The following is an 18,964-nucleotide window of genomic DNA, read 5'->3' as shown; positions in this document are numbered from 1 at the left end:
AAGTTGGGAATTCTGATTAAGACTCTAATGCCCAATTTCATAAACAACTTTTAAACATTTAACAAGATTTTAAACTGTAAAATGGGATATTTTGGTTTCACCAAGCGTTTTTTAAAGTAAATACGCTTTTAAACCCCTTTTAAAACTAAATGCCGGTTTTTGGCTCATTAAATTTTAAAAGTGTCATTAAAAAATGAAAATGACAGGTTGACAGCTGATGTTTTACTTCGTAAAATGTTTATTCTCAATATTTTTAGATACGGAATGAATAGGTTAACCAATTCAACATTGCATTACTATTTATAATATTATTTTTATGATTTTAATTTTTAATTCAAATATTAGATTCGTCTTCTTCATCTGACGAAGAAAAACATCATATGTAGTTATACGCCACCGTCCAAGCCACACGATTACTCAAACGTTTGTTTTTCATTTGTTTACTCTGTTGTATTTTGAGATTCTTGTCATTTATTTAAACATATAATGCTTTCTCATTTTTTCTCACACAATTCGCTTAGTAGAAAGAAAAAAGAGGTTTTCTTTTTACAGGGTTGTGAGGAGAACTCTATTCTAACAAAAATATCCCTAAAATTTCCCATTTTTAGCTTGGTGAAACTGAACAAATTTAAAGGCCTGATAAAATTTAAAAAGCTTTTAAATAAAAGTGCTTTTAGTGTTTGTTTATGAAATCGGACATTAATGTTATTGATCAGCCATTAACCAAAAGAAAAAAAACAAAACCAAATTGCAAGTGCTAAACGTGGAATATTTCAGGAAAAAATATATGTTTTCAATTAAAATATGAGGAAACTTATTGTGGTTGTTGAAGATTGGGTCAAAAGAGGGTGGTGGAGAAAACAGACACAATACAAACAAAATTATTATTGTGAGTTCACAAACTATCACAATTTGCTGTCAAACCCCGTACAAAAAAAAACAACTCTGTGGAACTTGGTGTAAATTTCAAGTTACCAAACAGGAATCGTTTTTATTGTAGTAGATTTTCTTAAGGAATTTTTGGTAAACGTCACTTCGCTATTCCACGTACATTCTAGTTTTATTTATGAAACATTTTAAACCACAACTTAACTCTTATTCTCTGGTTAAGTAATCCCGTGGAATAAGCGCTTTTTTATAAATTTGACTGTAAAATACGTAAAACCTTTTTTGTTTTCTTTTGTTCCATTTAAAAAGCACCTGCAATCCAATCAAAAGTTCTTAAAATGTTTGAAAATAAAATCTTTAAAAAAATCAAGTATGAAACAAAAAACACAGAAGAAATGTCAAAAATCAACCATTTCTGTGAGTGTTTTATGTGAAAAAATAAAATTTGAAAATTAATTTAAATTCAAAATAAATTTTTCTTCACTCTAAAATGAACATAATTCAACCTTTTTAGCTCTTTTGTAGGCTTAGTGGAAAAATAAAAACTAATTTCAAAACGCCATCTCTTGTTTCTAGTCCTCAATAAGCTTAATTTCAAATTAACTAGACATCTACTATTATAAAGTTCGAATTCTTTGTTAAAAACAGATTAAACATTTGATATAACTTTTTGATACTATTGTGAATCATTTGAAATGCATATAAAATCTACGAACACAAAAAGTAATGTTATCTTTTTACGATATTCCAATAAATTATCACTAGAAAAGAAAAAAAAACTTGAATTGAAAAATAAAATAATTGATTCTTGTATCTTTTTTAGAGCTTTAAACAAAATATCATTAAATTCATTCGTAACTTTCTTATATTTTTCTAATAAACACACAGAAAAAACATAGCGAACAATGTCCTCTGAAAACAATTATCTACAACCTGTAAATAATCATTTTAACGATGACAATGACGACGACGTAGACGATGATGCATTCCTGGCAAATTCTCGAACACAACACAATCCAAAAAAGAGTACAAACCCATTCGTAGACGATGTACAACAAGTTTATGAACAAAAACGCAAAGAAATCGAAGAACGTACTTTGCAATCATCGAATAGGAGCTTAGGTAAGAACATTTTGAGTAAATAACTTTTGTCTATTGTTTTATCGTTCTCCGCCTACTTTAGGTCTTTTGTGTGAAACTGAGGAAGTCGGCAAGGCTACCGCTTCAGAACTTGCGAAACAACGCGAACAGCTGGAGAAGACCTCCCGGCAGATAGAGGAAATCAACTCGACCCTTCGATTCAGTCAGCGTCATTTAAATGGCCTCAAGAGTGTCTTTGGTGGCCTTAAAAACTATCTTTCTGGCAATCGTGATAACATGAGTCCTCGCACTGCATCCTCGCCAAGTGGAAGCGCCTTAGGCGAAGACTTACCTTCGTCCTCGGCACCAGTGTCTCCCGATGAAGTCTTCGAGAACCATCCCGTCAATAGAATTCGGTCTGACAACATCCAAGGGCAACAGAGATACGTGGAACAGAAAGGAGAATTTGATACGGCTCTCCAATCAAATCTCGAAAACATGTGTGACAGTTTGTCCCGTCTCAAAGGTCTGGCCACCGATATGAGGGGAGAAATCGAATCGCAAAACGATTTGCTGGACAATATGAATTACAGAATAGAAGATGTCGATTTGAAAATAGGAAAACAGACCAATGCCATGAATAAGTTGTTGGGGAAGAAGTAAAAACAAATAATTTTCTGTAAAAATCATTATTTTGTTTCACTTTCAAATGTCGCATCTTAAGTTTTTCACTATTTGCGTTTGGTGTATTTTTTGTTTGCAAGTATTGTTAGTTAAATAAGTAAATTAACTTTTGTTCCCAATCGCACTTAATATTATTTTTGTTTTGTTCTCAAACAAAATGTTCACTTTTTTCTATACATACTCAAAGACATAAGATACGAATATAGTTAGTCGCATTGTAAAGGACATTTTTTCATAAAACTTTAATCATACCTAATTAGATAAAGTACCGCAACTAAGAAAATTGCAATAAAATGTTTGATAACTTATACAAAAAAAAAAACCTAGTTGTTTATCTGAAATTGACATTTATATAAATATTTAAAGGTCAGGAAGGTGAGTAACTTAATTTATGATTATTATTATTTGTATTCTCTTTGTTAAAAAGTTATTACGTATTTAAATGCCTCGTATAAAATTATTCAAATTTAAAGTAAATTAAAATAATGAGTTTCCTGCACTTTAGTAATTCATAAAGGGAATCAGAAATAAATTTTGAAAACTGATTATAATGGTATTACAAATTTCGGTATTTATAACACAGGTCAACCTAACATTTGTGTCTGAGCTGTTACTGGACAGTTTTTATGGGTTTATTAAAATTAATTTCAGAAACAATATTTGTATCTTAAAACTGTTATTTTGTAAATACAATTAGATGTATCTTTCTTGCAGAATAAATAATAAAATCAATGATCGCCATTTTATTTCGTAAAAACTCGAGACTGTCTCAATACTAGGATAGTAATAAACAATATGTACAATTTTGAAGGAGAAGTAGAAGAATCAACGAATTGTGAGGATTTGTGTGGGACATTGCTAAAAATACTTTTAACAAATCAGGAACAGAAAACCTTTACATCATTTTGAGTAAAAATCAAAAAGGTTATCTACTTCGAAATTATAATACTATCGAAATAACTGTTGTATTTCTTGTAATTTGAAGATAAAATGTACCATAAAATTGTAGCAAATTAAATTCGCAACAAAATACATTTTAGTTGAAAAATGTTGTTTAATTAATATAAAATACGCATCTTTTTTCTTTTCGCACAAATTCGAAGTTTTGTAAAAAAAATTGTAGGGCTATGTCCTACATTTTTTGTTTTTATCATTTTTTTTTTGTAAATAAACGTCCTCGTTCTACAACGAAATAATAATAAAATTAATTTAATACAAAATAAAAACAATCAAAATTTGCGTTGTAAGCTCAGAAAACATTATAACAGCTTTCAACACAAAAAAAGCTAGATTTAGGGATGTTTTGAATATGTTTTCATGTAAGGGTATACCCTAAAATAAACCCACATACATTTTCGTTATGATTTTTTTTCTCGACATGTTCACATTTTCGTTATGATTTTTTTTTCTTGAAATGTGTAATGAATTGCATTCAACATTTGATTGGATACTCGGAATTAACATCGAGTATTCAATTATTGTTATATTATTATTATTACCAAATATTATTTCTTAATAAGTAATTAAAATTAAAAGTGAATGGTAGACTAACGAGGCTATCTGTGGAGACTATTTGCGTTGTCTAGTAAATCGGATATTTTCTATACATATGTTAGTTAAGCTAGGATTTTGAAGTATTTCATAGATTACAATTCTAAAACATGGTTGAGGTCCAATCTGGTGTTGGTGCTGGTGAGAAGCTGATGTGCGTCCAAGTCTACAAAGTTAGTGATTTTGGATTTGGAAAAGTTTGTCGGGTGTACCGAGATATAAACTTCTGTGAAAAAATGCTCAAAAAAAGATGAAAAAAATAAAACTTCTGATAAATATAAATAAAATTGAGTTTATTTAGGTTAACTTTCTTGGAGTGATGGTGGTATAATCTCCATTGGTGTTTTTTGTTGATTTTAGGTGCTTTTTGTATATGTTTCAGCAAATCTATTGGTGTGGGTATTAAAGCTAAAAATCTCGGAGTTTTTGGTCGAATTAGCAGCAATATCAGCATAGTGGTTTCTCTGAATGTCGGAATGTCCAGGAGTCCACATTAACTTAATATTGTTTGGCGATTTATTGAGTTGATATCTGATTTCAGATATAGGGTTAGTGTTGTGTTATCTTCGGTCACTCATTATGGACTTAGTGGCTTGAAAAATGGCAAATGCTTCAGCGTTCAAAACTGAGGCGAATTCGGGGAGATGCACAATGCTAGCTATCATCCGTTTTCATGTGTCACATCATATCATGTGTGTTCCGTTTACTTCGAACCATTAGTGAAGATAAATTTCCACCCAACTGATTTAAGATCGAGTATTTAATTAGTTAAACTCTTTAATATACGAGTATTTACTTTTATATAGACCATTTATGCAAAATTTATAGGGAATCGAATTTGACCAACTCAAATCAAACATTTTTGAAATCAATCATTTCGTATCACATTTGTATGCCAAATGGCAAACGTTTGGCAAAAAACACTTGGCTCTTTTAAAACATCGAAATACACCTTTCTTAATATTAAAAACGATATGTTAGATTTCTAAAACTTTCCCTTAGAGTCGATTGCTGAATTGGCTTTACATTATCTTAAAAAGTATATAACCCATTTTCATTAAATGTATTCTGTTGTAAAAAGGCATATTTATAGAAACGTACAGTATTTACTACGACACGAATTTACGCAGTGTTCTTCCTTTCCTGTTTTTGTACTTTAAATAACTGAATATTTAAAAAAAATATATATAAAATAGTTGTAAGCTTCAATATTTTCAAATAAAATTAAATAGACTCTTGATCTTGATTAATACATTTTTTTTTAAATTCGATTTTCAGCCACTGAACCATGGTATTTAAATAAGTATTAAGTTAATTGTTTAAATTAAACCAACTGCAGACAATAAGTTGACTTTTGGTCAATGTCGAAGGTGCAGATATCCAGAGGAACAATCGCAGTAAGAATTATCTACGAAGCGATTCTGAAACTTCTATTGATATAAAAAGCCTGGGTAAAATTTGGGTTTTTGTGCAATTTTAGTTTTTAAGTATTATGTAAGGGTTTTTTTCTTGTAGTGTTTTCCCTTAATAATTTATTATAACCATAGTAAAATTAAAATATTGTCGTAAATTTATTGTATTGTAGATGTAAAGAACAAGCTTCTGTATCTCTTAAATAATTTAATTCATTATAAAATAGTCTAAGCCTTAAACTGCAAATAAATATGAACTGAACTGAAGGATGAAAAGTTTTCATGACAAACTACGGGTACTTCAGATAAAAAAATAATTTATTTCAATAAAAGGGCATGTTTAAAGGTATTTAATAAGTCTTTTGATGTCTTAATGCTAAGCTATTTTCCGGGGTATAGGTTGCCTTTTTAATGAGTTTATTTTTATTATTTGAAGAACTTAGTTTTTGTCTAAGAATATCGTTGATTGCTGCCTTAGAGGTTACTACAGCTGCTCGATTATCATCATTGGCTCCGATTTTTTTCAAGAGTCCTCTGTTGCTAAAAGTATACTTTGTTGTTTCATCGGTTATTGGTTCTTTTGATGTACCTTCTTGTTTTGTTTTGTCTAGCTGAAATCTTTTGCAAGAACTTAGACATTCCTGGGGATTTTGGAGACGGAATTCTTGAAGTTTTGCAATGCGTTCATTACTAAAGAGACCTGAATGTTCTAAACCATGGAACAATATATGTTCCTGTACGTTCCAACTTAGTACATCGAATTTATTGTTGAAATCTCCTCTTTCTAATTTAGATCTTTCGTAAAGTTCACGTCTTCCTGTTAGCTTTGATTCAGTTGCTGTTGTCATGGATGACATTGACATTAGGGTGGGAGCTGGACTAAATGAACTTATACTGCAAATCGATGAGGATTTGTTTGACTTGGTTCTTCTTTGGTCACTTCGAACTTTAATGAATTTATAAGATTGGTCACTTGGCTTTCTCGATGCATTGTCGATTACAGTGCAATAGCAGAGATTTCTATTTTGACAATAGCACTTGTTTTTATGTTGTACATTGAAAAGTGTATTATTTGTTGAAGATTTCATGGCGGTTTTCAGAAGTTATAGCTTAAGAGAACAAAATTAACATGATCCGTTTCACTTCTACTTAAACTTATTTTGTTAATACTTTTGTTTATTTCATGTTTATGTCAACATGTAACTATAGCAATAGGGCAAACAGCTGACAGATTTTTCATGATACAAGTGTACTATTGAATGACAGAATCGGAAAAATGTCTATTAGTTGATAGATGTCGCTGTAGTTACCTCGTTATTTTTAAATAATCAAAAATACGGTTCTGTTCTGAAAAAAGTTGATTACACTTTTATAAATGCATTTTTAAAAATGAGGGCTAAATAAATTTTCTAATTATTTAAAGTTCTATTCTATGCTATCTAATTCCTCAGAATTGCTCAATTCATGAGGTTTTAAATCATATAGCTTTTAAATGCAAATCTTTATCAATATTCCACTTTAAACAAATCTTGAGAAAATTATTAATTTGAAAGAAATTTACTTAATTCTATTACAAATGTTAGACCAATCATCATTTTAAAAGAACAACACAATATTGAACATTGCAATGAAAGGGGGAGAGAGAGCGGTAGTACTACACTAATGCGATAAGCCATTTCACTTTAGTGTAGTACGGCTAAGGAAGTAATCCTTTCAGTACGGCCGAAGTTGACCTGAACGGTAAACTTAAAGGCATGTCTGTAAACGCGAGTATTACAATTGAATGATTTTAAGAGTGAAATGAATCTGGCTATTTCATTGGAATATATCACGTTGAAATTTGGGGAAAAAAGGATAAAGCACGAAACAATACAGCGATGTTCGACTGATGCAGTACTCCACTGACCAAGGAGTTTAAGTATATTACCAATAATGTTAATTATACTAAAGCATTATTTCATGCATCATCTCGTAAGACCCAAATAAATATATATTTCGGTATAGCAGACAAGTGATTAAAAATAAATAAAATTGGGTGGCGCAACAGTCCGTTGTGAACCAGGGCCTAGTGACTTACAACTCTCAACCATTCCTATGTCCGAGTACTGTTGTCAGGAATGGAAGGAACCTACAATTTGTCAATTCCTTGCAAGAGGCAGTACCCGCGAAAATTACAAGCAGACAAGTGATTTATATATGAATATTTGCTTTATTCCGAAAAATCTTCAAAGCACAACTTTCGATACCTCTCATTACCTATATAAGGTTTTCCGTTTAGATACTGTAGAAAAATAATATAACTTTTTTTTTAATGCACGTATGTAGAACATTTGTGTATTATTTATTTCAATTAATTTAATGTTTATGTACAAATTTTATATATTAAGTTAAAATCCGTCAGGGTTTTATTTTTTTCATTTCGTCTTTAACTTCTTGTTGTTTTCGTCCTGTTGAAAACTCCGCAATCCCTACGAATTAATATCGTAGTGTTTGTTGAATTCTGAATCGTCTTTTTAAATTTGTTGGTTTCGGTCACCTATATACATACATATGTATGTGTAAACATTTTACTTTTTTAGTTTTTTTTATCATACAAACAAATAATTACCTCAACAATTTCACCTTCAACAAGAAAATATTGTTAATTTTTTTTCTTTTTATTCTAAAATAATGACAAAGCGCAAATGATGAATCAAAAACTACGTTTACAAATTATGTACTTTTAAAAATTAATTTACTCAATTGTGCATCAAAACCAAAAATGTACACATTTTTTCCTTACAGTTTATTAAACGTGTTCTTTGTACAATAAACGTCATAAATGGTTAATGAAAAGAATATTTTATGTATGTTTTTTATTTGTTTAACTTCTAATGAACGAATTGAATTTATGACATAAGCTACTCATATCTTTATTGTATTATTTAATTAAAATACTTAAATATTTCAACTACCTTCAAAGACGTAAGGTCTCTTCAGATTTATAGCACTCGTAAGAAAACTCAAATTAAAATTCAAATAAAAATGCATAAACTCGAAAAGATGATCCAAAGATACTAGTGCCATTATTTTATTTTTTTTTTAATTAACCTAAGTGATTTTAAATTTTGATTATCTTTTCAATTTAGTTATTTTACGAGTATTGAGTGAAATTTGAAATAATTAATATTTCAATGAATGAAACAAATGACGGAATACATTTTACATAATACATTGGCGTTGCAACAAATGTTTACACTATGGTTAAATGCCTTTTTGATTTCGATTGTTTAAACAATATATTATTGCTAAATCTAGTTCCTTTTGAAAAAATTACATATTAATTAAAATATAAACCTGTTACAATTAATATTATTATACTATATAATTCTAATAATATATATATTTTTAATTATATAAACCTAAATATTATATTTATATTATATGAATATAATGTATTTTATAGATTTTATAAATTGTTAAATATAATGTATTTCTTGTTTGTTAATTTTTGCATGTTGGAAGGAAATAATGTAGAAATGCACATTTATTTTTATTTTTGGTAGATTTGTTGTTGGAGTTGTTCTTGTTATTTTTGTTATTGGTGTTGCTGTTACCATTGCTGCTGCTACTACTGCTGCTGCTGATGCTACCATTATTTTTTTTCTTATTTTTCTTTTCGTTTTTCTTTTGTCGAAATTCCTCTTTGTTAAGTTGTTTGACACGATCATTTTCTTTCGTATCGTCTATTGAATTTCAGTTTTTTCTGATTTCTGTTTAACACAATTTTTTGGTTTTCAAAAGTTTCATTGTACATAGAAAATTGTAAAAACAGAAATATTTACTTAGTAAAATGCATGTGTTATATTTAAAACTATTTATTTAATCAAAAATAAAATAATTTTAGTTATTTTCCTTTTTTCCAAAAAAAAATTAAAATTAAAATTAACAGAATAACTAAACATGATTGATAATTTTTTAATTTTAAGTTTGAACTGAAAAATAAAATAAAAACAAAATTCACAAAATAACAAAGCCTTATTATGGAATTCGACACGAATCATACGAAAAACTGAAATAATAATTTTAATTACCTTTAAATTTATTTCAATATTTGATTGAATTTTATTCGAAAACGAAGTTAAACAATAATGATTCATGTATACTTCGATATCCATAATTTGGTTAGGTAGCTTAGTTTAATAAACAAAAACTTCAGCTTTCTGTAATGTTCTGACTTAAAAAATTTGTCAGATTGTCTTAATTTACTAATTTGTTTTGTAAAATTAATCAACATATTTTTTATTCAAAAAAATATTTGTTGGCAAAAAACAAGCGATGTTTAAAAATCTGTAAATTTTGGTATTATTATTTATTTTATATAAAAAATGAACTATGTTTCTATCATTTGCGCTTTAATTTTATTACTGTATGTTTTTGTTAATTGTTTATAATATATTAAAAATATTATTTTTATAATTTTTTTCTTTCTCAATAAAAAAATAATTTTAAAACACTGTTGATATCTTTTCATAAATTCAATTACACGAATAGTTAAATCTATTTTAAAATAATTGTCCACCAATTCTTTCTTTGTATTGTAAATATATTAAATCGAATAGCGTAAGCAAGATAGATATTCATATATAAAGCCCTCAGATCCATTAAGGCCCTTCAATGATATGTTAAAAATGTTTTCCGTAAGTATTTTTGAAAAAGCTAGTTCTAAATTAACCCCGATCACAAGAACAAAAGTTCTCGAAAATACTAAATCTATTTTTTGCATGCAAACAACTCAAAACCATTCAATTTTTATACATTGTGGTTACTGTTTCTACATGCAATTATTTATTTATTAATAACAAGTTTTGGTAATAAATATAAGTGACTAAAATGTGCCAGCACATGTGATTACACACCTTTTTGTGGAAAATGTGTATTTTTACAAGGTGAATCTTTTTCAAAACAGTGGTCCTTTTTGGCAATGTTAATTTTAATTGCTTGTAACAAACAAAAAATGAGTGGTATATTATTTTCCGTTTTGATGAGAGTAACTAAAGATATCGATAGTCGAACATTCCAAATATTTTCTCGAAACCTTATATTTAAATAATATATTCCATAGAAAACAGTTTTTAAGCTGGTTTACTCAAAATCATAATTTCTTGAATTTTTCTAAGTTTTCAACTCAATTTCATTCGTCCCTATCGAGGTAACAGCAGTTGGAGCATAGTTTTCTCCGCAACGCATCCTTCGTCGGAAACTCAATTTCGGTTCGGTAGTTTTCATTGGAAGACATTTTACAGAATTTCGACGAAGCATTTCGATCGATATATGTTCAAATAAACCGATATATCGAAAATCTGGCGTTTTTTCGATAATTTGTTATGAAATAAACAACATTTTAAATAGTGTTATTTATTCGTTATGAAAAGTAAATTTTTCAATTAGAATACGTTAGAAATGTAATAAGATGCACTGATTTTTATTTCAAAACTATCGAACAAACTCCCCTCCCTACATCCAAAAATATGTTGTATGTTTCCATTCGAAGAGTTAAAAAGATTAAATGTAAACATATTGTTATTTATTTATATGGCTAACTTAATACAAGCAATAATAATATTGACGCGGCGTAAGTAAACTTATCTACTAATCTAGTTCTTCTAATTCTCTTCCGGATTAAAAAAAAGTTGGAGCAGATTAAACCCAAACACAAAATAACTCATTGGTCTCTGAAAGCAATTCCGCAACAAGAACTTGTCGGAGGACTTCGGAGAAAAATTATAATGTATCTGTGAAAAATAAAACCATTACAACACCTAATCGCAATGCTTTGAATTTTGTAGGAGAGAATTTCCGATAAGCAGATCGGAGTATGTATCGGAGATGTCTTCGATTCGTAGGAAATCAGAAAAAATTCCGCTCCAACGGCTACTTCGATAGGGCCGATTACAGAATACCATATTTTTAAGCGTAATTTTCCAAAAATAATTACGTTTTAATTATATAAAGTTATCAAAGCAATCTCTAAATGTTACTTTTGAACACATATGAACAATATTTCAGAACAAATAATGAGTTAACTTTTTACTGAAATTGATTTGAAAAGAAAAAAACATTTGCTTAAGTATTATATGATGAAGTTTTTAGAAAGTATAAAGAAAAAGGTGTACTTACATAGCTTTAATGTATGAAAGTGCTTAAAAAAATAGTCATATGAACACCTTAAAACTTATTTATAATTAATAAATTAAGAAGGAAAACACGAAGCGAAAAATTAGTTTTTTTTTCACAATGAAATTCTACTGTTCTTGTCAATTGGGAAATAAAAACAAATCGTTTCCTGAATTGAATTAAGTAAAGGTTAAAGTTAAAAAACGTATAAAAAGGCTATAAACATTTTCAGTAAACAGGCAGCATTTCTGGGTTTTTCATAATTGATATCATTTGGAAAAATAAACTTTTTGCAACTATGGATGAGATGCAAAAAAAGTAATTTTCCGGAAGGGCGTTTGTCGAAGTCAAAAATAAGCGAGCTGGAAAAAAAACGGTTCCAAAGCGATAGCTCTTAGTTATAGGCTTTTAATTAAAGAAATTAAATTTAAGAACAAAATGTAAAGCAACATTTGAAGTTGATTGGTACGCGTCCAAAATATTATCTAAAGAAGATGAAAGTAAAAGAAAGTTTTTTCGTAGGCCAAATATATTTATTCCTTGTTTTTGTTATTTTTTGTTTGTCATCATCATTAATTGTTTTTTTTTGTTTTATTGGTTTCTTCGTCTTACACAACAACAGTTTATATTTTAAATATTTTTTGTCTTTAATTTTACTTAGAAGAACATTTAATAGTATATCATATTTTTGTTTTGTCTGTATATATTTATTATTTGTTTTGCCTTATTTATTAAATATTTATTTTTCTTCTTTTATGCTGTTTCATTTTTGTTTTTAATCAAAAATGTTGTTTTGCATAGGCAAATTCTGAACTGAAACTTGCAAAATAATACTGAAAAAACATAAGTCGATTTTTTTACGTTATCCATCAGACCAAAGAGATTCCATATTTTGTTCAAATGAATTTAGCGACTATGATTTCCTTCTGTTGGTCTCATTTACTTCTTAAATTTAAAACACTTAATTTATTTATTCTAATTTGTTTTTTAAATAAAAGTTAAGAATGAAGACCACGTATGAAAAACATAAAGAGACCTTAAACATCGTTTGTTAGATACCAACGTTGATTACTTTTGTTTCTTCTTTTTTATATTATTTCATTTATTAAATATGAATGCGAAAAAAGGCAACATAAAACCGATGATCTGTGAACATGATTTTAATAATTTTGTTTAGAAAACCTACTAAGAAATTACATTTCACAGAACCACAAAACTCTCATAATGGAATGCTAACAATTTCAAACAAACAAATATCTGTTTTGAGTTGTGTGTGTGTGTGTGTTGTGTCGTGGTTTGTCAATATTTTAAAAGAGGAACGACGAAAAGACAGACAGAAAGTGAGAGACGAGAAAAATAGAGGTTTGTCTATTAATTTTTTTCTTTTTTAAACATAACAATAAACATTGTCTACAAATATTAACATTAATTTTTTAATTGTTCTTTTTTGTATTTTTTTCTTGGAGAAAAAACATGTAATTAATTATTTAAACATAGAATTTTATCGGCATAAAAAGGAAACAAGAAAATGTATTATTCATATATAATTTTTATTCTTTATTAGTAGATATTTAAGATCAGAATTAATTTTGTATGAAAGAGAAAATGATAAAGAATAAACATTAAATTAACTCACAAAAATGCAATTGGTTTAAAAATTTTTTGTTTTTGGAAATACAAACTGAAAATGATACAACTAAAAAGTAATAATCATAAATGCAAGAAAATATAAGAAAACACAAGTATTTTTTTGTTTTATTGAGTTTGTTTCTAATTGTTGTTGTTAAATATTTATTATAATTTATGGGAGCATTTCTTAATCATCATATAAATCATTATATATAAAACAAACAACAATTCACAATTTATTGGTCAATATTTTTTTTGTCTAAGCAAGGGGAAAGGAGTCAGGGAGAAGAGCAGCGGAGGAAGCAAGGGATAAATATACAGTACAAAATATTATCGTTTTTTTTTGTTTTGTTTTTGTTTTTTAAAGTTTTACATCGAATTTAGGTTTTAACATGGCAAAAAGAAATATTACATTTCACTGTTACATCTTATATAGCATTATGTGTAGATAAATTAGTCAAAATTAAGAATTCCTTTAATTTATTTTCGTTTTTATTTTTTTTATCTAATTCTGACGAATTTTGAAAAAAAAATTATGGTCACTGATTTACTTCTTAAAAAAGAGCAACAAGAACAACTTGAAAAAGAAATATAATATTCAAGTATATTTGTATTATTAATATTATTATAAAAAAAATTAAAAAAAAGCAAGAGTATGTTATTAATCTAATTAAGATTTTTCCTCAATTTAATTTTAATTTCAATAAATATATAATTTCATGGTCTATTTTTATTTGCTTGATTTAAATTATTTTCGCTTTTTGTTTTTTTTTTACGTCTTGAATAATATTTTGATAATTTTTATTTTTATTTATTTTCTTTTTTTTTAATTGAAAATATTTCATTTCTTTTTATATTTTGTTGTATGTGGATGATTATGAAGAGAAGAGAGAAATTGATTGAAATTTATTTTTTGCCTGTAAGATAGAAAAAAAAAAAAGTTTTCTATTAGAGAACGAAACTTACGTTGAGATTTCATTTTTGTTTTTTTTTTTTTTGTAACTTTTTGTAAAGGTTATTCAAAAATACTTTTTAATAAATAAGATATTAAAAATACTAAAATAATAAACTAAAATTAAAAGAACAAAATAAAAATATAAGATAGATTTATTTATGCCGACAAAATTCTAGTTCAAATTTTTAAAGTTTTTAATTTAGTTTCATGATTTTATAAAATTTATATTCTAATATTTGCACGAAAATATTTAGTTGCACGCGAGATATAAAATAAACACTTTTATAGTTTTTTCTGTTTTGTTGTTTTGTTAGGTTGAGTATAAATATATATGTTTAACAATCGGTGATCAAATTCTTCTTTTTGTTTGCATTAAATTTTATTTATCTGCTTTGTACTTAATTCATTTTTGTTTTTGTATCAATGGTTGCTTACAAACTAATATTGATTTGTTTGTGTAGCTTGAAAAAAGCTCTATGCTTAAGGTATAATTGCTGGGCTAAAATGCTGTTTTTTAACTTATTTTAAAACGTTCTTGTAGCAGTTTTGATGTTGTCTGTTAATGACCTTAATTAAACAAAATTGTATGCTTATTGTAAATGGCCTGGGCGCAAACGTATACATATTTTCTAACTAAAAAAAAACACCAATCGCAGGTAAAGATCAAGATTGTTATTTTTGCTTCACTTATACAGTTATAAATACTCTGAACTTAAAAACAACGACATCAGCTTTATTCTCTTATTCAAGTTATGTCAGAGGTTCGTTTAGAAGTCCAGAAAAAATGTTGGTTTAAAGTTCTTCATCCATCCCATTGTCACGCGATTAATTTTAAAACTACATGTACGTGCATTTTCTTCAAGTCAGTTTAAGCAAAATATTTATTTTTTAAAAAATGTGTTAGAAATACCGGCAAGAAACAGTTATTCGTTTTAATGAGGACGAAGATTCTCAAGGAAATAATTTTATTTCAACGTTATTCTCTCGAAAATAGTCTTATGTTCTTTTTAAATCTGTAATTGTGTGTCTTATGTTTGTTTCTTCTTTTTTTTTATTTAACATAAATAATTAACTTATTTTATTTACCCAAAGAATTTTAAGTAAAAGTTCTTCAACGTTACAAGAAATTAACAAGTTCATTTCGTTAGTTGAGTGTTATATTTTGACATATGTATAAATGAACAAAATGATGAATGAAGATGTTATTTTCAAATTTTATCAACTATAACAAAATCAAAAGTGAATTATTTCATAATTTTATACCATCAATAAAATTAATTATGATTGTATTCTAAAATAAAATGAATTGATGGTTTATTTTTGTAAGCAAAATTATATAGCAAACGAATGATCTACTATGAAACTATGTATGGATGTTTCTAAAATTTAATTTTATTTCATTTATATTATGAGAATGCAATGTGTAATGTAGAAAATGAATTTTGCTGCTTGCATTTTTATAAATTTTATACTTTTTGTTAACAATTTTAAACTTAAAATGTACAATTACATACATAACATTCATTATTTTTTTTTGTGTATATATTTAACTTTTATTATTTTTTTGTAAAGAGACAAAAGACTACTACTGTGCATTTGTGATAAAATTCTTCATTATAGTTTTGTTTTTATGAATTTTTAGACTTAAATTAATTACAAATAAAAATAGAAAAACGTTTACACATTTACTACCACAATTGTTAAACGTAAGATTTTTTTGTATCAATAAAACAATTAACTTACCTACCCTCTCACAGAGTTCTTTTGAATCCTTAACATTTTAAACATTTTATTACATAATATATAGATGTATATTTAAATACACATATATATTTTTTTATAGTAAAAAAAAAACCTTAAAACTGATTCTTAAAATAAAAAGAAAACTTTGATCACCGATATAACTGCTTTAAAACATAGTGTTGTGTTTTATTTTTAAGTTTTGTTTGCGTGTACTTTTGTTTGAATAGAAAAAGTGCGTATTTTTGTTTATTTGTTTAATAAAAGCCTTGACTTTAAAAAAGAAATAAAGAAAAAAAAACGAAACTGAAGGGAAAATGAAAAAAATGCTAGCCAGCGCGAGAGATCAATTTTTGAAATTTATATTTTGTTTTTGTTTAAAATTTAAATTCTGTAGATGTAAGAAAATGAAATGATAAATCTTTCATTACTAAAATTTGCATTTAATTTCACATCTAAAAAGAATAGGTTCGGATTTGTTTCATAATTAAAAAAAAAAAACGGAAAGTTTTTCAATAAATATTTTCGCTTGTATTCAAAAAACTGTAAGAAAAATAATTAAATTGTTTTCGGAAAAAAGGAAAGAGAAAACTACTATTTTTTGTTACGAAAAGTAAAAAAAAAAAAAAAACAAAAATAAATATTTAATAATAATAATAATGGTGGTCGGGGTGGTCATGATACTATTTTTATTACTTGTTCACATACATTTTATTTTAAACGTTTTTTATTTTTTGTATATTGTTTAAGTTTATTAAAATTGCAAGAACATGTTTTTTTTAATATGCTTAGTTTCAAATATGCAATGCAATTTAAAAAATGTAAAACAATAAAATAATATGTGATATTTTTGTTTTAAATATTTTAATTAAAACTTGTGGCGCAATTAAGAAAAATAAAGTCAGCTTATTGTTAAAGAAAATTATTTTTGTATTGTTATGAAAATTTTAACTTTACACACAACATACAAAAAAATTCATACGAGTGTCTCTGTGCATTTTAAAAATTATATATATATATTTTATGTACTTTGGATTTGGAATCCTTATTTTTTGTTTATATATATTCATTCATATATATAATTTATTATTACTATTATCAATACTCTTTGTCGTTCATTACAAAAAATGTCTTATTACTTTTTTGTGAAGTAGAGAAAAAATACGACGCTACAAAAAGAAAATCAAAGCTTACGAAAAAAAATATATATAAAAAAATAATTAAATGTATAACATATGTATGTATGTGTGTGTGTATAATATTATACGTATTGCAAGATAAAGCTTAAGAAAAGAAATAATTTTGATTATATTTGCTAGTTTTGTTTTTCTTCCGTTCCGATATTTTGTTTAGTGTTTAAAAACTTAATTAAAGCTCGATTTGCTCTTTTAAAATGTTGCAATATTTAAATATTAGTTTTGTTTGTTTGTGTGAGTGTGTGTTTGTATGAAGGAAACAATATATAAACATGCAAGCTATAATTATGAAATTGGATTTTGAATAATGTACATGCGTTTAAAATTGCATGCTTAAGATAAAACAAGTACAAATCCACATGCTTTCTTCTGCCAATGTCAGTGGTAGTCTTGTTTTACGAATAAAGAAACAACTTTTTTACTGTGAAAATTATCTCAAATAACACTTTTTCAAATCAACAGGATTTGAATATCTTTATTCTTTTATAAATTCTGGGTAATAACGCGAAACGAAACACCCCATTTAAAATGACAAAACGAATTCATAAATCAATTGCCTATAATGAAAAGGATCTTAAACGATGGGATACACAAAGAATTTGGCAAGTTTTTTTTTTTTTGTATTTCTTTTTTTTTTTTAAGAGGGTGTCCATGAAATTAAAAATTTAAAGTCAAAAAGAACAGAAGGATTTTTAGTTGCTTTTTGGGAAGTTTTGAAACAATTAGTTTCAGCTTACAAGCTACAAGATCGCGGTGCATCCTACTATTTAAGGAAAGTAACAAGTTTCATAAAAATCCACATAAAAAGCTCATGAATCTTGCTCTTGTTTTTTTGCTTCAGAAGCGAAAACATGGAAACTCCTTGAATGAAAGGGGGAATGTTAGCATTAAAAATGAGTGATTTGTTGCATTTAATCATCGGACAACACAAAATTCAATATAAAATGAAAATTTTACTGAACAAAACAAAACTCCACGTCTCTGAATAAATGTTGTTGTGTTCAGTGTATTTAGCTTTAACTCATTGTTTTTGTTTTGTTTGTTTCTTATTCATGTGTAATTTATTTGTTTTCCTTCAAAATTTACACTTACAAATAATAAAAAAAAATATATATATAATCATTAGAAACAAAAGAAAAATAAAATCACACAGACAGACCAACAGACGTTTAGGAATATAAAAGAACGATTGTTTTTTCTACTTTTGTTTGTTTTTAAGACATTCCGAGAGAACAGAAAAAAAATATTTATAGAGGATTTTTTTAAAAAAAAGTTATATCTTAACCCAAAAATTATTTGTATATAATAGTAGTAATAATAAATTTATTTCTTTTTATTTTTATTATTTGCGCCACGTGGTGGAGTCACTGGTCGCCCCGAACCACCAAAGTTAGGATAAACAAATCTACGTTTATCTGCAGGTTTCAATATCTGGAAAGAGCACATCAGCGTATCATCCACGGACATCATTGCACCTGGCATGGCGTTCAAACAGGAATGTTAGAAGTGTTAAGAGATCGATCCCATCAGAAAATTTAAAATGTATAGAAAAAAAATATAATTGCTTGTTTATTTTATTTTATATTTATATGTGATAATTAAGCAATTTAAAAATCATCACAGGCTTGAACCGCTTTTTCCAAAGAAATCTAACTATATTTTCCGACGAAATT

At 26.9% G+C, this 18,964-nt stretch overlaps 2 protein-coding genes across 8 annotated transcripts in view; one reads left to right on the top strand and one right to left on the bottom strand.

Annotated features, from left to right (window-relative positions):
- The first annotated feature begins 1,160 nt into the window (after positions 1-1,160).
- LOC129939860 (synaptosomal-associated protein 29) lies at positions 1,161-2,974 on the top strand. Of its 2 annotated transcripts, XM_056048038.1 has the most exons (3): positions 1,161-1,305; positions 1,777-2,010; positions 2,072-2,974. In XM_056048038.1, exons 2-3 carry the CDS (start codon positions 1,794-1,796, stop codon positions 2,629-2,631), a joined length of 777 nt encoding a protein of 258 aa, XP_055904013.1. In that variant the 5' UTR covers positions 1,161-1,305; positions 1,777-1,793; the 3' UTR covers positions 2,632-2,974. The 2 variants fall into 2 exon arrangements, with proteins under 2 accessions (XP_055904013.1, XP_055904012.1); XM_056048037.1 differs by lacking the exon at positions 1,161-1,305 and having other exon boundaries at positions 1,647-2,010.
- A 5,277-nt stretch (positions 2,975-8,251) lies between these two features.
- Positions 8,252-18,964, bottom strand: part of LOC129941043 (serine/threonine-protein phosphatase alpha-1 isoform) — a 29,683-nt gene continuing 18,970 nt past the window's right edge. For 4 of the 6 annotated variants that reach the window (XM_056049586.1, XM_056049585.1, XM_056049584.1 and 1 more), the window contains one exon: positions 16,762-18,766. In XM_056049586.1, the coding sequence (XP_055905561.1) occupies positions 18,615-18,766 (152 nt within the window). In that variant the 3' untranslated portion in view covers positions 16,762-18,614. Of the gene's footprint in view, positions 9,368-13,500; positions 14,318-16,761; positions 18,767-18,964 lie in introns of those variants that run through there. The other 2 variants (XM_056049588.1, XM_056049589.1) reach the window with 2 other exon arrangements.

Source organism: Eupeodes corollae, chromosome 1 (assembly GCF_945859685.1).
Source record: "Eupeodes corollae chromosome 1, idEupCoro1.1, whole genome shotgun sequence".
In the NCBI taxonomy this organism is placed as follows: Eukaryota; Metazoa; Arthropoda; class Insecta; order Diptera; family Syrphidae; genus Eupeodes; species Eupeodes corollae.
This window is presented reverse-complemented; position numbering and strand designations above follow the sequence as displayed.

Coding starts and splice junctions, on each gene's coding strand:
- LOC129939860 (XM_056048038.1), top strand. CDS start 1,794: ATGTCCTCTGAAAACAATTATCTACAACCTGTAAATAATCATTTTAAC. Junction 2,011..2,071: donor ATCATCGAATAGGAGCTTAG/GTAAGAACATTT, acceptor CGCCTACTTTAG/GTCTTTTGTGTGAAACTGAG.